The sequence below is a fragment of the Pieris rapae genome, chromosome 11, assembly GCF_905147795.1.
Source record: "Pieris rapae chromosome 11, ilPieRapa1.1, whole genome shotgun sequence".
In the NCBI taxonomy this organism is placed as follows: domain Eukaryota; kingdom Metazoa; phylum Arthropoda; class Insecta; order Lepidoptera; family Pieridae; genus Pieris; species Pieris rapae.
Window position 1 is genome coordinate 2,141,263 of NC_059519.1, and position 22,575 is coordinate 2,163,837.

General features: G+C 32.7%; 1 protein-coding gene across 1 annotated transcript in view; it reads right to left on the reverse strand.

Moving 5' to 3' along the window:
- LOC110996883 (mitogen-activated protein kinase 1) overlaps positions 1-22,575 on the reverse strand; it is a 51,071-nt gene that overhangs the window by 7,070 nt on the left and 21,426 nt on the right. Inside the window, exons 3-7 of the mRNA XM_022264760.2 lie at positions 21,546-21,656; positions 21,053-21,187; positions 14,971-15,087; positions 8,197-8,364; positions 3,153-3,341 (exon numbers count right to left, since the gene is read on the reverse strand). Coding sequence (XP_022120452.1) covers positions 3,153-3,341; positions 8,197-8,364; positions 14,971-15,087; positions 21,053-21,187; positions 21,546-21,656 — 720 coding nt within the window. The remainder of the gene's footprint in view (positions 1-3,152; positions 3,342-8,196; positions 8,365-14,970; positions 15,088-21,052; positions 21,188-21,545; positions 21,657-22,575) is intronic.

A 22,575-nucleotide genomic window follows, 5' to 3' on the forward strand; every position in this document is an offset into this window, starting at 1 on the left:
AAGAATTGTGTAAAACAAAAACTTGGGGATTTAAAAAAAGGCGGAGAGTTTATTGTCAGTTCTTCCTGTCCATTCTACGCCCTTGATTTGAGAACTGGTAGTAAGTGTAAAATTAGAAGCATTTAGCATTTCAAATGTATTTCATTTTTGAGTGTACATTGTGTTACCTAAATAAATAAATGATTTTGATTATTTTTTATAAAATGAAGGATATAGGTGTAGTTCTAGGCACCAAGCGAGACGAGAAAAAGTAGCAAGTGGGTATTTATCGATTGGGTGTGGGAACATAGTGGACCGAATTGGTTGATTTATTAGTACGTCTACAATGTGTGTGACATGTCCTAATTTTATGAAAATTTGAGAATTAGGTCACGATTTTAGAAATCCTATCCAATAGTAAAGCAATTAAAATTATAATTTATTCATAGGTAAGAATAAGAAAAATAATAATGGACGTTAAAAAAGATGTTTCTAGATTTCTTTGTTTATTTAAGAAGATTTTTAGAAGAAACGAATCTAAAAATCTTTCTAAAAATATGAGGTGACTTTTTTATCATGTCATTAAAAAGATAGGTCACGAATTTAGAAATCCTATCAAAAAGTATAGCAATTAAAATTATCATTTATTTATGGGTAAGAATAAGAAAAACAATAACGAACGTTAAAAGAGATGTTTCTAGATTTCTTTGTTTATCTAGGATGATTTTTATAAGAAACAAATTTAAAATCTAGAAACCTAAAAATAGGAGGCCACTTTATAGTCGTGCCATTAAAAGAGATACAAAGTGACGGGTAAAATTATAGGGCATGTGCTCGTATGCGAGCCGAGCATTGCCTTTTGCATTTGTGGCGTTTCATCTTTAGCTTCAGGGTAAAAAGGTCGCTACAAGCCTGAAGTAGACGGTCTCATTTCACAAATTTATTATACAAAGGAATATTATAATTACTTCTCACGTCAGGACAAAAGTAATGTTGACGTTATGAAACTAAGGATGACGGATTTGGATAACTGTGATCTTAAAATATTTGTGCAAGTTCAGGGATGGCTTAAACGTAAATAATACATAAAAAGTAAATAAAATACAAAAAACGACAATTGAAAGCTGTGACTGTCTTATGTATTTTTATATATAAATATTGCTACTTGACTGTCATTATAGAATCCTTCAGAAATGTATGTTTCACAATTGTAGTATGGGTGCCGATCTCTTTGGTATCTTTTAAAAATTGTGTATTAAATATTCACGCAAATATTCACCGGGTCATCTATTTGATAATAATGTAGAAACACACACACATTTTTTTAAACTAATAAACTAAAACTACTAGATTTCTTTAAAAAAAATATTTCACCATTTGAATGCTACATCATATAATACGCTACATAATATGCTATATTAATTCCAAAATATCCAATTTAAAAAAATTCCAGCCGCGTCACTCCAGGAAAGACAGCTAGTAGTAGTTTTGTTTAGAGAGAAAAGAGAAACAGGTTATAAAAAATAGTTTTCAATCCATTGTAGAATGAATAGAATTTAAATTCAAAAGTAAAACTTGCTGCAATCGGTCATTTTAACTGACAATAGTGAAGATTAATGACGCCACTTTATTAGTCTATGAACCAATCAAATGGTTTTTCCTAAATACATTCAAAACCTTTGTAACATTATCGCTGGAAAGTTAAATGTAAATATGTACATCAAAAAAGAAAATTTGTATTCATTTCTATAGAATCTACGACTGGTACAAATTACGGTAGGTATTTAAAATAAAGGAACATTACAACTACACTAGCCTGTCGCCCGGTGAGCAAAAATGTTGCGGCAACTGAATGCTGTCTCCTTTACAATCGGCATCTTTATATAAATATCCACTATACATTCACTCCGAACTGATTCACTGCGAACATATGTTCGCAGAGTGAGTGTATAGTGGAGATATTGTGTCCTACGTATTTAATTTTATACTTTTAATTTTTAATATTGTTAGATCGGGATCAATATTTTTTTTTTGGTGAAAAAAAAAAAATATTAGACATATCGAAGATATGTTTATTTGAGACACGGTTTGTTAAGTTAACTTCTTTTCAGACCTCGATGTCTTAACTATGGATCTTAAATTAAAGGCATATTTCTGTAATTTCACTTTTCATTCCAAACAAGGATTCGAAGGATCTAAAAATTAAGTTGCCTCAAAGCCTCGTGAAAAATAATCTATAAAAAATATGTAGTGTTATATTATTACAGTAAATTGTCATTTGGATAAATATTCAGTCTATACGTTCGTGTGTTGTCATACCTTCATGAATATCTAACGACCTTCTTAAACAACTTCACGTGACTTGAAGTTTTGATTGCTTGTCACATCCAGGAAAGTAATCACATTTCTATTTGTTCGATTGGAAAATCCTTTAAAAAATATGAAAGAGATGGCCGAATTGTCGTGTTATAAAATGACATTATTGAAGTGAAACTTCTTTAGGCGCAGAAGGGTAAATTTTTTATGAAACGTCACGGAGATGTGCAGCGTTTTATCGAAGAAAAGGGACAGAGCGATTGAGACCGATTGAGAGAGAGAGTAAGAAAGGGAGATCGAGAAAATAGACGCTTATGGTTGATGTATTCGTTTAGTAGTTACATATTAGTAATTTATATGGAAATTCTGTCGCATAGCGACTTCTGTAAACGCAGTTTTTTTTTATATTATTCATAGCACGTATTAAGTGTATAAATATAGGTATACAAATACTTGAAAATATACTGGTCTATTGGGGCTTTTAAAAGTCAAGTAACTTATTTTATTGGACATCTATGTTTTTTTTTTAATCCAGAAAATGATAAAATACACACGAATTTAAAGTTTATCCTTATACTCTGTAAAATGCTTCCTATCTCATTTTCTCTCACGTGTTAAATAACATATTGTGTTTGCCTCCTTTCAAATGATAACGATTCTAAAGAAGTTTCACTTCAACAAATGAAATTGTGAAATTACATTTATTACAACACTTAATGATTCGAGTGCTTAACGTGTCAGAATCTCGTTGTTACCTGTTTATTTATGTATTATGTAATTTTATATGAAAAACTCAAGGAAGCTGTGACGTCAGCGTAGGAACCAAATTATTACACTTACTAATATCTAATACAAACCTCGTCGTGTGGGTCATAGTATTGTTCGAGGTATGGGTGCGCAAGCGCATCTTCCACAGTGATGCGCTTGTGAGGGTTAAAGGTGAGCATTTTGTCCAGCAGGTCCAGGGCCCGCGGCTCCGCGTTCGGGAACAATTGCGTCCAGGGTACGCGTGGTTTGTACGGCAGGGACTCCAGGTAACCCCGAGCCTTGAACAAGTTATTAATTATCAGTACTAAAGCAAAACACTCCAATATACTATCAAAGCATTTTTATTACAATTATTTTAATCCGAACTAAATTTCTTCTGACCACTTAATTTCAATAAATATTATTAAAGATATCACAGTTATAACAGTCAAATCCCACGCCCACTTTTATAATATGCATGGATTTATATATAAGCGAATAGAATTTTACAATATTTGACTTTTCATTGGAAAATCCTATTTGTAATGGTTGGAACAGATAACTACACACGTTTGTTTTGTAGAAATCATGGTATTTATATATTTTTTTACTATACTCATAATATAAAGAGGAAAGGTTTATGTTACTTACATATAAATATTGTAAGGAATTGGCTCAAAAACTACTGGACCGATTTTAAAAATTATTTCACCATTTGAATGCTACATTATCACTGATAAATATAAGCTATAATATATCTACAAATATCATATCGATATCTACAAAAAATGATAAAAAAATAAATCTCTACCCGTGCGAAGCCGGGACGGGCCGCTAGTAAGTTATATATTTCCAAGACATGATTCTTCAAACTAATGATAACAGTATTGTTAGAAAAAATCTGATATGATACAACCCTATATGTCTTGGTCGCAGATTTCATAGCTTTCTTTGGGATTTTTTTTTAAACGAAGGCGATCGACCGACTGTTTGCCGAACTCACGAAGCTACACTACGTCGTCACTGCTTTAATTATTAAATTCTATACAAAACAAGTTCATCGAATTTATGGTATAAGAATCTCACTCCTGCATATATAATGCGTTGAGATAATATCAAAACAGTTATCTAAATAAAATGTATATCTAAATTCATTAACATTCTCATTGTTTTCCAATTTCGTAAACTAACTCGTAACACTAAAAACCTCGTTAAAACTTTACACACAGATATTAAACGGTTGGCTGACTGGCGAAAGCAAGCAGAAACAAAATTTTACCCTTCAAACAGCTATTACATTTGTTAAGGACCACGGACATTCAGAGTGATATGCAGACAGAAAATGAAACTCCTTAATGAAAAAAAAAACAATTGCCATAAGGCAGTTATAGTTGGTGCTAAGTCTCGACTGTGAACATTACCCAAACAGCCTCTTGACTCGAGCTAAATTTGACGCGACGCATTTTTAACCACCAGATATAATAAATTTGCTTTATAGATATACTTATTTGTAAACTTCGACGTAAGGCCTTTCAAGAAAAGAGCCTATCAATTATTCTTCCGGCAACGAACTTGCGAGCCTTCTGACAAGGTGAGCCTCCATGGGCGGTAACACTTAACATCAGATGACCCTCCTGCCCGTTATTAAAAAATAATAAAAAAAAATAAAGAAAAGAAACGATACAGTACGACATTATTAATTCATTATTACAAATTGTCAAAGATAATAATGTGTTTGCGTATTTTTTTTAATACATTTTAGAAGGCTGCATTTATCACGTAGCAATAAACGGAATTAATATTACGCTATGTCAATGGTCCCATGCTGTACTGAAACCAAGCCTAACCATGATAAATAGAGTATAATTACACAGCCATTTGAAAATGTAATGAATACAAAATAGTATTTACTAATTACGAGCGCTTTATTTAATTTAATATTTTAATAAAAACATAATAACCTCTACAATGTTGGTATTAAATTTGGACAGGTTCAAAGGTAAAATATTGGTCCAACCTGAATTAATCATCGCATAAAAGCAAGTTTGGGGTTGTTTATTGGCTGTAGCGGTAATGTGAAATTTAGGATTTGTTTACGTTTGCTTGGAACAAGACACAATACAAATGAATATGGTATGGTATACCATTGTTTTACAATGTTAACAAATTGGGATGCTAATATATTATGTTGTAACTTTTAAAATAAAACTTCTTAAATTTTTGCGCATGAACCGCAATAATAATAATAATAGCGTCACGAAGATGTGCAGCGTTTTTGTCGAAGAATAGGGAGTGCTTCTTGGCAAAGGCCTTCACTAACCCATTCCACTGTTCTTTATCCTTTGCGACTCTTCATCAGTTGTAGCCTAATGCACCATCTATCCATCTCTAGGGCACCATTCCATCAACATTTTGCTTCATTTTTAGCGTAGCATATCTTATTGAGAATGTCTGTCCCACCTGTTCTCACTTATGTCTGTGTTTCTTTGCTAGTCTAATTACTATTCTCGGCATACTTTTTTCCATGGTTCTTTAGCAGTGTGCTAGCATGTCCCTGTGTTGTCTACAGAGTGGCCAAGTTTCGCAGCCATAGATAAGGCAGGTTAGAATATAAGTGTATTATGGCCTTTATGTTTTTGCTTAAATCTATTGTTTTCATGATCTCCCTCAGTGGCTAATATCCTAATAATGTATGTAACCTGATTTTAAAGTTATACTTCTATTAGCGCGTTAGGGAAAAATATGAGAGTAAATTTTAACGATGCACGTGCACACTGTCACAAAAAACCAACCCCTGTAGTTAGTATAGTCAAAATTTAAAAGTAAAAAATGTGTGGTAAACCAAAGAAATGGTTCTTTAATTATTTAGAAATAATTAATTTGTGTTTCAATAAACTTTAACTATATAATGCGTTATAATAAAACTTTCAATGTAGGTATACACTTATCTTTAAAGCGAGGTAAATACGGTTTAAATGGCTTGGCTCGTAAATGGTTCCATCGTGCCCAATCAGATAACATTGCACAGAATCAATCAATATTTTCAATTTATAACTGAGGTTTAACGATTTAGATTTCAGCTCCAACCAAACATATTCCGTATTAAACCGCATATCTAGTAACAAAATACTGATTCAGAGTAAATTGATTTTTGTTCCATTAAACATATTTCGTGATTCGTATATTAAACGAAGCTGAATTAATGTGGGTTTTGGGGAATGATTTGTACGTCAAATATATTCAGAAGTTGATTATATAAGCTGTTGGGGGAAAAACATCAAAGCTCACCTGTATGTCATGAGTTTTATAAAGGTCTGAACCAAAAAAATGATTTTCCACGCTCCAATTAGCAAGAACAGTTCCCTGCGTCTTTTTTGTTATTAAAGGCTCGGTGTTCTGTGCAAACCCGAAACAAGTATACCATGCGTAATAAACGAATCCATTAAATAAATAATAAACATTATTTATTTATTCACACTTCGTTACCTTATGCAAACATACACAAAAATAAATATCACAAAGAATTATTTACTACTACTACATAAATAAAGAAGCAATTCTTTGGTATCCATATAGTTTTATTTTATAATGTTGACTATGCTAACTTCAGGGTGTCGGTTTTTTGTGACAGTGGGCGCGTAAAAATGTATTGTCATCATTTCTCCCTTACGCGCTAAAAAGAAGTATAACTTCAATATCAAACGCTTGTCATTATAAAAGCATTACGATCTCGTTGGCTTTCACACAGCTACGTCACACACACATCGAACTACGGCCATGATCACAATCTAACAAAAAAGATAATCGATCAATTTTAAAATATGATGCAACACCCACACGTCCAACTATATAGTACAGATATAGTTGGAGTGTGAGAGTTGCGTATAGATAGAAGTATAACACTTCTCTTTTTGCTTCGGGGGTAAAAATATTTTCTATTCACTATTCGATACGTATTGTTCGTCAAACGTATGAAAATTTCATTTTAAAATATTTTTAAAAGAAAATGTGCTGGCATTAAAAGAGTTTTTATTCCTACGGCGCGTTATAAATGTATGAATGATATATTTCCATTGAAGCCGTGAAAAATAGCATCAGTCTTTGTGTTCGTTGTTGTTCGAGCTCGGCCATTCTTTTCTTTGAACATAAATTCTATAAAATAAATCACCTACACATCGACCTATATTTCTTTCGATAATGATGGTGGTGAAGCAGTGTTGGTCTTGTGACTTGAGCGTGGGAAGCTGCGTTCATGAGGTCATGCACTAACATTTGATGAAGGAAAACATCGTGTCTGGTTGCAGGTATCACTTGCCAATTTAAAATATAAGAAAACCGATACAGAAATCTAAGCCATATTTAGGATAAATATGTTTTAGACATTTCTGTGTATGTTTAGTAGTACGTTTGATTTTTGTAGAGAGCAGTGTTTGTCTAGTGGCTTCAGCATGCGGCTCTCATCCCTAAGGTCGTAGGTTGGATCCCCGACTCAGTGGCATTTCACTATGTACGCAATGCGCATTTAACATTCGCTCGAACGGTAAAAAAAACATCGTGAGGAAACCGGCCTTAGACGAGAAAGGTCGACGGCGTGTGCCAGACACGGGAGGATAATCACCTGCTTGCCTATTAGATTTCCAATGATCGTGAAACAGAAATCTTAGGCCCAGCCCTAAAGTAGGTAGTAGCACCACTGATTTTTGTTTTTAAAGATATGTAGGTGTAGTGTTGTTTAATGTACACATTCAAAGATTATTTCACCGGGCTATTATACAAACAAAAAAAAACAAAAATTTCCTTTATTAAGTAAATAGTCTTAAATCTAAATTTTAGTACATCTTTTTTAAGTTCTAGAAGCTGTGTTAGGGATGAACGCTCTTTCCTATATGTTGATACTTAACTTACTTAACAAAGTTCTATAAACAAAACAGTGTAAATACTTAAATAGGTAATCAAATAAATAACATATTTTAAAAAACCAATTTAAATTAAATTATGGCTGTGACAATTTTAAATAGAGACCGAGTATACCAATTATGGGAGAAGATTTTTTCGATTTGAACACACACACAGACACACTATATACTATGTCACAAATACAATGTATGCCATAGCAACTAAATGAAAATTGCTCTTTCATGAGATGTGTCATACCTTTTCGTTGATGATACAGTCAAGATCCTCTTGGCCCGGTGAGCCTAGCACTCCCAGGATATGGTTCAGCTGGTCCAAGTAATGCTTGCCCGGGAAGATGGGTCGGTTTGACAGCATCTCGGCTAGGATGCAGCCTACAGACCATATATCTATCGACTTGGTGTAGCCCTGTAGAAATTAATAAATAAATCAAATTAAAAATGTTACATACTAATAAAATAAGGAGTGTAAATTCAACAGTAAATAAAAAAAATATTACTTAAATCAAACAATTATATATTATGCAGGACAAAATGTATGCTAGTCTTAAAAACCCACTACGTATCACCATGAGGGAGGGAGGGGTTAGAAAATCATCATCTTTATTTAATTCCTATATTCTATACGAATTCGAATATAGGAATACAGGATGTATTAGAATGAGAATTCTCGCAAGAACAGGTTTCTTGCATCGGCTATCTATGGAACGACAATATTTCAATATTTTAACGTACCTATATCTATATTATACTTTAAAACTAACGAGTGCACGTTTGCTTAAGCGTACTTATCCGAGGAACTACACGTTGTTACTGAAAATATATTTGTGTTTAGTATTCGTACAGCCTACGTCTCTGTATCTAAAAAAATATATTGTATAAATTTATGTTGGAACAGTATGGTGACAAAGCATGCAGATATTTTATTTGCCATACCATAGCCATAAACTAATAAACCTTAATTTCCCTGATGGAAAATCTTAGCAGAGGCCACATCATTCATTTAGAAAATTCGTGTTGTAATGGCATTTATTGCTTTATATTAAGGTTTAATTTACAATGAAAAATGGAGACGAAACCATGAAATTACATTATAAAAACTACAAAAAAGTTACTAACTACTATAGGCACTAACAAATGATATAACTTTTGCCAGCTCACTCAACGGACAATGAAAAAGGTACGTTTACCTATGTATTTCGTTAAGTAAATTAATACACCGAATAATATGTGCCCTGTGCTTAGTTAGTTATAATTTATGTTAGCGTTGCAACCCAACTACCCCTAATTTTATGTCAGTTATAAGCTTCATGTATCGAAACGCTTAAAGCTTGTTGACCAGATCTTCAAACAAAGACTTTCTTTTATTTGAACATCTCCATCAACCGTCAACGAACCTAAATAATGGTTCGACTTAAAAATTATTATTCGAGGCACACGAGGCAAAATGTAGGAACGACTTATATATCTAGAAGGGTTTTCTTGTTACAGCTACCGTCAGATCGTGTATCAAGGTCAAAGCGCAAGGGTTTCCTACGAAGCCTTTTCTATATATCATTAAGCGTATCATTTTTCTCTATATTATTAAACTAAAATTTACCAAAATTAATAATGTTACGTTAAGTGTGTTTCGTTGACGTACGATTTGTAGGCTCTTGCAACTCTTAAAGCCAAACTAGTGAACACACGTAAGAAGTGAAACTTCTTTATGACCTTATTTTTAATTTTATTTTAAATGGTAGCAACTTCATAAAAATCTCATTCATTCTCATTTATTTACAAAATACAGTATGTGAGAACAATCACAATATGGAACAAGTGCTCTTTAAAATAAAATTAAAATATTTACAATTATTGTCACATTTAAAATGCGATAAAATTATATCTGGTAGGTAATTCCCTAAGAAAAAACACTAGTGTATTGTCATTGCACTGTGTTTACGATTTATTAAATACATAATCCTTCAACCATTAAGTGGAGTTTTTGCAGAATTTTATTAATTGTAATAAAATTAATACTATCATTGTTATCATTATTATATATTTTTGTTAATAATGGCTACGAATCTCTTCAACGCATCAACCGTGGTAGGGACAAGAAAAAGATGGCGCGTAACGAAAAAATGTGACGGTAATTTTTTTTCATAAAGTAATTTCAATTCAAAATCTCGGCGAAGCTTGTGTAAAAAAGTAGCAAAGTTAGCATAGCGGGCTGAGCGTTCACCTCTAAGCACTGAGCTCGTGCGATTGAATCACAGCTTTTTTCTAATACATATTATGCATTGAATACATCCACGTACCGTGAAAGAAATACTTCGCGAGGAAACCGAACAGAATAAACAGATACCTAAGTTGTACCGCCACAGCTTTTTCGGACCAGTTAAAATCGAAAAAAAGGCAAAAATGTTACGAATACTAAATTGTAATTAAAACGAAACTGCACTAAACTAATGTGAAGCAAATGTGTCAAGGAAAACAAAAGAACAGGTTAAAAAAATGAAACTACGGAAAAGCATTCTCGCTTAACAAATTTTTAATTTATAAAAAGCCGTTCATAATCCAATGCAGCGCGTGCATCAAAAATTACACGCTTCACGTCTCGGCAATTCAATTAAAATAGAGCCTCATTATATGTCAGAGGTCGATGCTATGGTCGGCAGGTAAGCCTATTACTATAGCTATACAAGGTACAGCCATTCATTTGTATGGACATTTCTTTTTACTTTTACTCACGCCTATGTTACTTAGGGATCGTATCTAAAGATATCGAAATCGGTCCAGAATGCTTATTTAATTTTAATTAAAATTACGTACATACATACAAAGTTATTTTATTAATTTAAACTTCGTAACGTTAAATATATTTCTTTTGAAAAAGGTATAATGTTTTATGTTTTATTCTTTTTTTATTATTAAATATGTTCCTAGTTTAAATTTTGTATTAATAAGTTTCCTGTTATATAGTATTAAGTTACTGTATGAATAAAAATTGAGAACATAAAAAAACAGATAACATAAATTATTAGATGCAACAGGCTATCATATCGCTTCATGTCTAGTCGCGTCCTTCATTACTGAAAGTCGTATTGGTGGCACAAATAGCTAATTTCCCCCCTTATCGCTATATAAATATAGAAAAGTTACAATAATTTAAAATATAGATTATTTGTAGCTATTCGATTTTACTATGTGGCTGAAGTCCTGTTTATTTGTGTTTCGGTAAATAGACATTTCTGTTTTTGTTTGATTAGTAACCATTAAGGCAACTAATTAATATGTTACTACTAAATATTAACTACACACACTAGACTATTAGACTATTAGACTCGTGAAACGTTAGCTATAGATATATCACATCTTCTTTCCATGTCGTAGAATCGTCGTATTTTTTAAATACAGTCATAACCGTTTACGACGGCATCGTTTAGAATAACATACCGGTTATATTGACCAAAATTAAAGGCTGAATTCTATTGTATTAGGTACTCAATAACAACGTAATCGCCTATTAAAACTATCGGTTATTACGACCAAATATAAGTAGTCCCTTCAATGTCGTTATAACAGGTTTTGACTATATATATTTATTTAAGCTTGCTTTTTATATTGAAGTCTAATTATATAAAATGCATGAGCATGCTTTGTTAGTTTTATAGGTGTAATTTATTAAGTTTACACTGTTAGCTGACCAATAAATTCGTCGGAAATCGTTTAACAATTAATTAATTAATCCAAATGGTATGGTATTTATTATTCTGATGGCTTTCGACGACATATATTACTAAATGAATTAAATTGTTTTTCTCTAATAGAAAATCCAGGACTCGTTGGAAATGTCGGGGAATTACCTCATACTATTATTACCGCTTCCGCTGGCGCAATTACTTAATTATTTCGCTTTACTTAACTCAACCCAGCGGTTCAATATCTGGTTTCTCGATACTTATAAAGAAATAATAATTATTTCTCATCCCACCCTAATATATAATGAAATAAAAAAATAGCCTATATTCGAGTACTATAATAAGGATCACAGTAAGTTTATGTTTATTTAATTAGTACACAACCTCCGACGAAGTGAAGGAATCTTCGTAATTCTTTCATTTGTCTCTCAATTTCGCTACTATTTTCCCCGCTGTCTCTTTTATATAATTTTCCCAGGTTTCTGGTGTGTGTCTGCTCTTTTTCTTACCACTGGGCCATACCAAGTAAGGGTCTTTTTGACCCATCTGTATCCACAAAGGCGGGCCATGCGACTGGTCCATTTTCACATTAACTTTTTTTGACTGTGTTATTTTTGAAAGCCTTATATTACACTAGTTCTGTCTTTAATTTTCAACCAAAAAACTGAATGCCAATATATTTACCATATAACATCTTTCTATTCATGCAAAATCCCGTTGATGATTTAAAAGAAAATGTGTATTTCCAGGCCGTGCACTCTTTATATAAAAGAAATCTTTTGTTTTGAATAGAAATGACGAGATGAGGATCATTAATGGATTTCTTAAGGCTAAGTTCAGGTAGTCGATTTTGTTTAGAATAAAACGTTACTTGTATTTGCTGCAACTTTTCAAATACGGCAATCTTTATGTACAATGCGTTGGATGCAAAGACTGTTTTGTTATATTGTTTGAAAACTTGTCATTAAAATTCACCTAATACTAGACAATTAGACAATTATTTTTAACTTTCTTTAGAAACTGCTTATCTATTTTATGTTCTAGAGCCTACTGACACTGACTCGATATTTGGTTTTACAAAATGCCGCTTTTCTCGCGATATTTACCTCCATTGTAGGATGTGACTTGGAGGGAAAATATTCGAGCGAATGGATAACTAAATAATCGATTTCTCTCTCTTTAAAACAAAACTAAATTGCATTTTTTTATAATTTTTTTTTTAATTTTTCGAGTGAAGTTATTTTTTTTCGTTACGTGACCACAGGTTTTTTCATCTATAGCAAAATCGCAAACGGAAGAGAACATTGGCTAAAACAACCAACGCATAATCAATCTCTTTATTTAAAAAAATATAAATGATTCAAATAAAAATCGTAATTTTTCCACATACATGATCTGCTTCAAACATTAGACCGACACCGCTTTTTAAAACAAATGAATTAAAATAATGTATCTTACTAGTAATCCCATTCGAATAGCATTTATTATTTGAACTCAATCATACTCTTGACAGTAGAAAAGTTTGTTTATTGCAAAAGGTTGAACGAATGATGAACGAGAGTTTTCCACTAGTATGACCGTTGAGTGTTATTCCGTTTTGCCAAGAAAAACTGGTTAACCTTAATTCTTTCTTACATAAGCTTTTAATTAAATGGTTCCTAAAGGCGAAGTAATGGCTAAATGCACTGTTAAAAGCACAACAAATTCTAGGCTTAAATTTTGTTTTAAATTTTTAAATATTTTAATATAAAACTTGTGATGGCTTTTCTTCTCACTGTACCAACTGAATATAAGTAGTTTTGGCGTTTTGGTTTCCAAGTGCGACCCTCATCTCAGGGGAGATCGAAGGAAATCCCTAGGTTCGAACCCCGGCTGTGCACCCATGAACTTTCTATGTGCGCATTTATTTTCGCTCGAACGGTGAAGGGAATAAATACAACGTGAGGAAACTGAAGGTCAAAAGGTCGACGGCATGTGACAGGCACAGGAGGCTGATCATCTTCTCGCCTAATAGATTGATAAGCGATTATAAAACCGATATTAACATCTGAGGCCTAGACCTAAAAAAATTTGCAACGCCACTGATTTTATTTTGAATGAAAATGCGTGTTTTTCCTGTCTCCTGTTAATACATACTAGGCTTCTTTTTTTTAATATTTACTTTAATTTGTCACTCCATGACACGTGAAGTGATTTGTAATAACTGTATCCTCTTATAGGATCTTGTAGAATAAAATAGTTGCCCATCAAAAGAACTGGCGGCGTGTTCTTTGCCAGTATATTTAAGAACTGGCAGTGTAGGGAAAAATAAACCTCACCTCATTATAAACGTTACATAATATTATTTAGCCTTTGTTTCAAGTAATATCTCAGAAGAGGCAAATAAGATCACTCGTTAAGCTTAAAAGGCGTGTGTTAGATAAGTTTCATGTTTTTTGAAGATCACGTTACTTTGAAACTTTGGTTCATACGAATTCACGAATATATAACGTAACTATGGCAACGATGAAATACCTTTATACTTGTTACGGTAAAATCGGGTTGGGTAGGCCTTGTCGTACACACCTACGGCAAATTCAGGAGGCACAAGTTAAAAGTATCCATAACGGATGAGCATGCATGGTAAATGTCGTGAAGTGGATGAAACGAGTATGTCAAGACCGTAGCAAGTAGAGATTCCAGGTGTCAGCCTGCCTCATCGGGACAAACGCGTAATAATATATAATATTATATATATATTATATAAATAATATATATTATATAAATAATAATATAAATAAGGCGTGAAAATAAATTTATTCATATTTAATCAGAGAATCTTAGGTCTAACAAATGAAACAACTGTAACTACCTATTGGTTACAGTTGTTTGAAAACTCTTGAATAGCACTCAGCCATTTTCCAAGTTTTCTTACAAAAAGCTTCAAAGAATGATCGTTGCGGATCATTATTTTCATTTATCCAAAGAAACTGTAATAATTCCACATAGTAATCGTTACTGGAAAATAGTTATGTGAATATATATATATACATTCCGGAAAACCAAACAGTTTCTGGGGTAGTATGGCAAAATGTTGCATGTTGGTATGTACCAGTTATAATTGCCCATAGCCGACGAGCATGTATGAAGCGATGAGGTATGTATAGCTTTAATAGACGTGAAAGTATTAATAAATAAATAATACATTTCATTAGAACGAAACTTTCAATTAATTGTTCTTGCATTGCTGAACCAATACAAAACAAAAAAAATTAACAATCAATACTTTCGCAGGCAGTTCGATCTGTTAAAAGAATTTTTTGTAAATATATTTGTTCAAGGCAGAAACTTACCTTAGAGTTGAGCATAATCTCTGGTGCGCGGTACCAGCGTGTAGCCACGTACTCCGTAAGGAAACCGGTATGATCATGGTCTGGGTCCGCCACTCTTGCCAGTCCGAAGTCACATATCTGGAAGAGATATATATATATATATATATCAACTATTCTTTTGAATCACATTTTTTCTTTGTTATACATTTATTTTTTTCTTTGTTATCTTAATATATATATTTCTTGTGTGCGTGTGTATGTGACTGAACTCCTCCTAAACGACTGGACCACTTTTGATGAAATTTTTTGTGTGTGTTCGTGGAGATTCGAGAATGGTTTAGATTCACAATTTTGTCCGCTGGACAATGTTTTTTTTAATTAATTAGTAGTTGTTGATTTTGGAATGTTTTACATTGGATCCGACAGACGGCGCTACCATCGCACTGTCAAATTTTAAATAATATTCGAATTTTAATTTTAGTCTGTCCCGACAGTTAGCGCTGCGATCAAATTAAAAAAAAGTTTTGTTATCATTGTAGACCATGTGCTGGATCGTTAGATATTGTCATAACATTTGAATAATAATTTTCATCAAAATGGTCCAGAATGTTTTAGCTTATTAAAAAAAGTTTGAAATTTTCAAATTAAAGACGTATAGACAGGACAACGTCTGTCGGATCCGCTAGTATAAATATATATTTATACTGGTATCAGGCGCTTCGAATTATATATATTAAGGGAAACTTATTCAAACGTCCATGCGTGTGTCAGGCATGAACTTGCTTATTAAGAAAACAAAGCGGACACCGATAGAACAACCAAGAGTTGTAGCTAGCCACTATTGAACAGTGACAGACAAGTATAGTTCATTATAGTTACTTAAAAAATAAAAATATGTTTATTTATTAATTAGTACAAATATCATTACCCTTTTAAGAAAAAATACCTATGTAGCATACGTATGAGGGCGTTTGTGGGTGCATGCGAGTGAATGTGTGGTTGAAATGCGTATGACTTATACATCTTTATGCATAGTAGGTAGTACCTACACTTAAGTACAATATAAACATTTTTTGTCTCGAACCCAGGACCTCTTGTCTATGTATTTATATAATAGTTATTTGTGATGATTAGGTCCTTCAAGTTCTGTCCATAAATATAATATAAGTTGTTTAAGCATTATTTTAATTTTTAATTAGTGTGACAAAGAAAATGTTCAATGCCTATTTAGGGCTTTATCTTTTTATTTAGGAACAGGTACTCCGTGTTTTAGCTTAACTTGACCTTCAAATATAAAGGTTAAATATGCTCATTAAGCTTCAAAATATTCAAAAAATAAATTTCAATGCCGTCGACGGGCATACAAAAGAAAGCAAATGTATGAAAATTCATTTTCTATTCATAAATAGCAATCAAAAGATTCGTTCGGCTGATGAAAATGAACCAACATTTGCCAACAGACGCTCTTATAAAATCATTCCCCTCGACATTATATTTCTTAGATATATAAAAATATCTAACAATGATTCACAAAGAAATTGCGTTTAAATGTTGCTAAGAATCGAGCCCACGCATTAAAAAAACCTACTTCACCAAGACAGAGGCCGGTAGAGAAGGTAGCCGACATCGCGAGGAAGCCGACGTGTCTTAGACCCAGCTATTGCCTATTAGATTGAATAATAATTATGAAACAGATTCAGAAATCTCAGGTTTAAGGAGGTTGTAGCGCCACTGAATTTTTTAAAACAAAATATGAACATAATGATACTTTTTAACATTAACACTAGCTGGAAAACTGTACTGAAAGATAAAGTTTTATACTATAAACATTTTATCTCTTTTTTAATAGAATAGGGGCAGAGGCAAACGGACAGGAGGCTCACTTGATGATAGGTGATTCCGCCACCCATGGTCAATGGTAGGTAGCTTGTAAGTGCCGGTACTTTAAAACTTGGTGCGCTATTTTCTTAAACGCTGGCCATATACGAACCGTATGATGCAGTCGAGACCGACTGCTGTAGAGCGGTCGCCGCACGGCGATCTGCAGTTTCAATACTGATTTGTATAATGAAAATGAGATTTTTCGATGGTGAATATAATTTACATGGACGAGTGAATTACTTGAAAATTTAAAAATGTATACAATATCATTTTATATACAATAGCTGAATTCCGACCCAGGGATAAATCACACGTCTTTCACCCTCTAACTCGGAATAGTTGATTAAACAGACATTATCCTATGGATTAGTTAATTAATTATGCATTCATTAGAACAAAGAGGCGTCTCGCGCTACAAAATCCCCGAAACTAATCATATATGCTTACACGTGTAAACGTAAAAGTACCAACTGTGTGATAGCCGTATTGTAATTCGATTAATATTAGATGTTTTATCGTTTTAGAATAGTGGGCCGGATAACATCCCAAAAGAGGTCATGATACTCGGGACTTCTTACTTACACCATCGCTAACATTATTTAACGAGATCATTTAGTCAAATAGAATTTTAAAATAGATTTACTCTTTATAATTATTTTGTAAAAAAAGGAGACGCTTTGGATGCAGCCGAGCATAGGCAAATAGATTTTCATACATGCATCTACCAAGTGTTCGCTACATACTCGAATATCGAATATCCGGTCTCATAGACAAGTACGAAACTGTAGAATCATATTCAGATTCAGAAAAGTTTTTTCCAATATAGACAGATACTCGTATTAGAGAAAACCATAGAGAAATAATAATTAGTAAATCGAATACAGATTATACAAAGGCATTTGTTTCTAGTTCACACTGTAACATTTGGAAAGCTTTTGCAGAATGTGACGTACTGCTTATGAAAACAAAAGAGTATAAATGACATACTGTAAGAGCGTTATTCGAATAAATTAGCGAGGCGCAAAAATTAATATATGTACGACCCTTTATCGCTACCGCTATTTATCTTCAAAATATAATGAAAATTTTGAACTGATTCAAAAGAAGTGTAGGTTCCTGATACTGTATTCGGCATCGGTTTTACAGCCAGAGTAAATAATCTACAAGCTTTGCAATGTTCGTAATGATAATTATAGGCATAATACATGCAAAACAAAAATATAATAAATCACAAAGAAAAACCGATACAAGATAAAAGTCAGACTTTAGGTTATGTAGAACAATACCTAGGCAAGGTCATTTATAAGTTCTAAGCATTGCGACAAAGTAAAGAAACGCGTGACTTTAATCTGGAAAAAACCCTAGTAACTTAAAATGAAAGATAAGATTCCTGTTTGCTTCATGTATAGTATGGGAAAGAGACTGTGAGTCGTAATGCAAATAGTACAATAATAGAAACGTGTTAAAGAGCAATAGAATATAGTATATTAATCATAAATCGTTATGGTAAATACATAAGAAACGCCAAACGAAAAGAAAATAATTACACGCAAACATTCGACGCAACGATGCCACTTGGAGAAAAACTTAGACTTGACGAAGGAAAGGGAAAAATGGAGTGGTCTGGAAAAGGCATTTACTCATGAAGAGGTCTTTTCAACTAACGTTTTAGTCCAGCCAGAGAATTAAACTCTTTTATTTTACATTGACTACATTTTATTTAAATTTTGAATTTGTAATAGTTGTAAAAAAGAAATACACATTTTGTTCAGTTTGTTTTTATTTTATAGCAAATGCCATATGTCATATGGCCGAGGCTGTTCATGCTATTCAGTGACCCGCCAATTCAAGGTTTTGCAGCAGCGATTCGATCGAGGAAAGCTATTATATATTAATAGAGCAATACTTATTTCAATAAGTAAGTTAAGGGTCTGTTAGCTTTATTAAAAATAATAGTAACTTGTTAGCTTCTGATTGGAATCAGTCTACAGATTACGATTGGGGTCAATTAACTTGCTTAGGCAATAGCAAATTTAAATTTAGAACGAACGAAATTTCTGCCAAATTAATGGACCAGACTAAATAGAAGCATGCTTCTTTTGATTCTCTAGTAAAATAATATACTAAACATCAACGAAACGGCTTCTGTTTGCTGCGAACATTATAGTCTTTAGAAATGCGTCTTTTATTAATTTATTTTATTAACGTATTCCTACAGCTACTCATAAAACAATATTCAAATAATTATTTTATACACAAAAGCCAAAACGGAATACACATAAACATAAATCACAGTTTTACAAAGCACAAATTCATACTAAATTATAAGTTCTAAGATTAATGGATTGATAGATGAAGGAACAAACAAAGCCATTATTAGTAAAAGATACCACAGAGTTTTTAAAATAATTTTTTAAAGTTTTTTTTGTGACATTAAATGTATCGATTTGCTTGTGATTTATGTTGTAATCTGTAGGTATACGATACATAACCAAATTTCGTAAATAGTTGGTCTTAGATCGAGGAATTTGGAATAATTGGGTTTGTCTTATATTGTGTGATGAAGGGGTCTTAAATAGCAAAAGCGACAACAAGTCAGGGCAGTCAATTAAATTGCAAATACCATGTAAAAATATTAGGTCGTATTGTTTAAGTTATACATCAATATCTATGTATGTATGTATGTATGGTAAAGAGACTTACATACTAACCTGATACTGCTGTATTTAGTAGGTAAGTAAATACATTACTTGTCAATTTGAATACTTATTAAAACGTCAACTTAATTAAATATGTTCGAGTCGTTGAGTGATACACACTGTCGCGTGACAAGCTTTAACTATTTAAATAAATTTACATAAAAATATTGCGAATATTATGCATCGTTAAAACATCTCTCGTTAGGGCGCGAGGTTAAGTGGAGTCGTCAACGATTCGCTATCGTTATTTTCGAATTGAATTTCAGAATGTCTACGCTTAAAATGAGGCTTTTTTTTAATCTAATCGTAATACGTATTTGAATTACGAATTTCAAGCATACTTTATTCACAGAATATCAATATTAAATAAAATATGACAATTATGTTAACTTTAATGAAGTATTCATTACGAAGAAAATCAAGTATCAGTTCCACGAAGTTTAATTATCAATTTATTTACAAGACCACCCTTCAGTTAGTCAAATCATTGCTAGGAATCCAGTAATTTTTAGTCTTATCGGTGGCCTTATTCGCTTTGCACATTAATATCTGACTTCTATGTGACTACTTTTTTACCATATAAATATTTTTGTATGTAGCTACTGCTTAAAAATAGAGTCAATAAATCTATATGGTCCTATTTGGTTAATATATTATTAATTTATTATAGATTGGGTGAGCGTATCATTCAACCACTTTATGTATATTAACTGAATAATTGAATACTAATTTCTATCCTCATATACGCTCAGTGGTCGGATTAATACAATTATAGAAGCGACGACTATTTCAAAGCACAGCAGACAAGTAGGTCTTTTTTTGGTGTTATCGTACTCCAAGTTATTTTTTTAAGCAATAAAAAGAATTAAAGAAAAACCAACTAAGACTGGAATTTTATATTAGGATGTCACATCAAGGCATGTAAAAGTAGACCCACAAGGATTTTAAAGGGTCCACGGGCCATTTATAATTGTGCAAGCAATTATAAAACTTCGTCCAATAGGAAATAAAGCGCGATGTTAACTTTACTTTCCTCCATAATTATATCTGAAGTTTGTTGGGTTAAATGCTTTCGTCTCAAGCAAAAATGCAAATCCAAAGCAAGTATAACGAAATTGATTCCCTTTGAAAAATAACTAATGTAACGAAGTCGGCAACACAGTCACCTGGCAGGTCCATGGGCACAAACTCAAAATAACTAAAATCATATAGGTAACTTAAGAAGTACACTTATGAACGTCACAAAAAAAGTTAAATTTATTCTAAATTCATATTTATTACCAACGTACAACAAGAAGTGGCAAAAAACTCTACGCCACTCTTTTCAATCGTTAAACTTTGAGTCATACAAATTGTTTGAACTTGAGAAAGCATTTAAATAATCTTCAAAGGAAGATGATTACGATCATTTAAATAATCTTGAAATTTATAAAAGATTTATTGATAAATTTACGTTTAACGAGTTTTATATATTAGATTCTTCAGTCCTTGGTTCTATAAAAATACTGCTAGGATATGCGTACCTTTAAATCACAGGTCGTATTAAGCAAGAGATTAGAAGGCTTGAGGTCCCTGTGAAGCACGTTCGCCGAGTGTATATACTTCAACCCCCGCAGGATTTGGTACAGGAAGTAACAGATGTGGTCGTTGCTTAGTTTCTGTAACAACACGTGTCAATTTATAACTACATATTTATATATCTTTCATTTAAACCAGCAGTTTTGACCTGGAGGCTTGGCTGAACGTTCGAATTTGCCCTAACAGATTTGCTGTTCTATGTTCTGACACCTATTTGTATAATACGCAAGTTCGTAGCGGTACTGATTAGTTTTTATTTATTATGATGTTAATGCTCCTGCCATAGTCGGTTTAGCGTAGTCCGAAAAGAGAAAAATTACAATACTTTACATCAAAATGAATCGATTATTTGTTTTTAAAAATACATACGTTAATATATAGGTATTTTAAAATATTAGCTGCGTCTTTGGAAAACCTACATAGATATCAGTATTTTACCTGTGTTTTTAATAATTTGTATAAATCCGTCTCCATTAAACACTGGACGATGTAAACGTCCTTCATTTGTTCAATTGTCTCTGCTCTTAGTATATCTCGAATATCGATTATCTGAAACAAATACATATGGGCTAAATTAAAGTTTTATTCAGACATGGGGCATCGCCCTTTTAATCTAGAGTTCATAGGCAGGTCAAAAATTTATATTAATCCTTCTTCAGGATTTTATGACGAATCTATATCGCCTTTGTTTTAATTTGTGTTATCAATTTGATTACAGCTTATACAGGGAAAGCGCAGATAGGAAGCAGTGTGACTTCAGCGTGGGACTATCACCTCTGAGATTGTAGGTTCGAACTCCGGCTGTGCACGAATGCACTTTACTCGCTAATATAATCACCATGCCTGGCTTGCCTTAGATCCTAACAATTGATGGTATCTGTGAGTCACAGAATGCTGATCATCTACTTACGAATAAAAAATACATATATCACGGAAACAGGCAATTGTTTTGTTTTTTTTTATAATAAAACAGATTTCTATACTCAAACAAATATTTATTATGACCCAATTTTCTAACGGTAATAAAAATGTCCAACAAGGTCGTCTAACAAACATCTTTGGAAATAAACAATGGAACTTTGTGTTATTTAATGGTATCGTAACAATCTATTAAATCGTGTAAATATAATCCCTATAATAATTGTTGTCATGTTCTGTTATGTATGTTTTTTTTTATAGAACAGGGAGCAAACGGGCAGGAGGCTCACCTGATGTTAAGTTATACCGCCGCCCATGGACACTCTCAATCGCTCGCGAATGCGTTGCTGGTCTTTTAAGAATTGCAAGTAGCAGTAGTGGCAAGTAGGTGATCAGTCTCCTTTACCTAATACACGCCATCGATGGACACACGATGTTTTCCTTCACCGTTCGAGCGAATATTAAAGGCGAGGTCCATTGATGAAAGTCACTCGCTGAAGCCACTAGGCCAACACTGGTATCATAAGTTACTATAAGTTAAAAATACTAA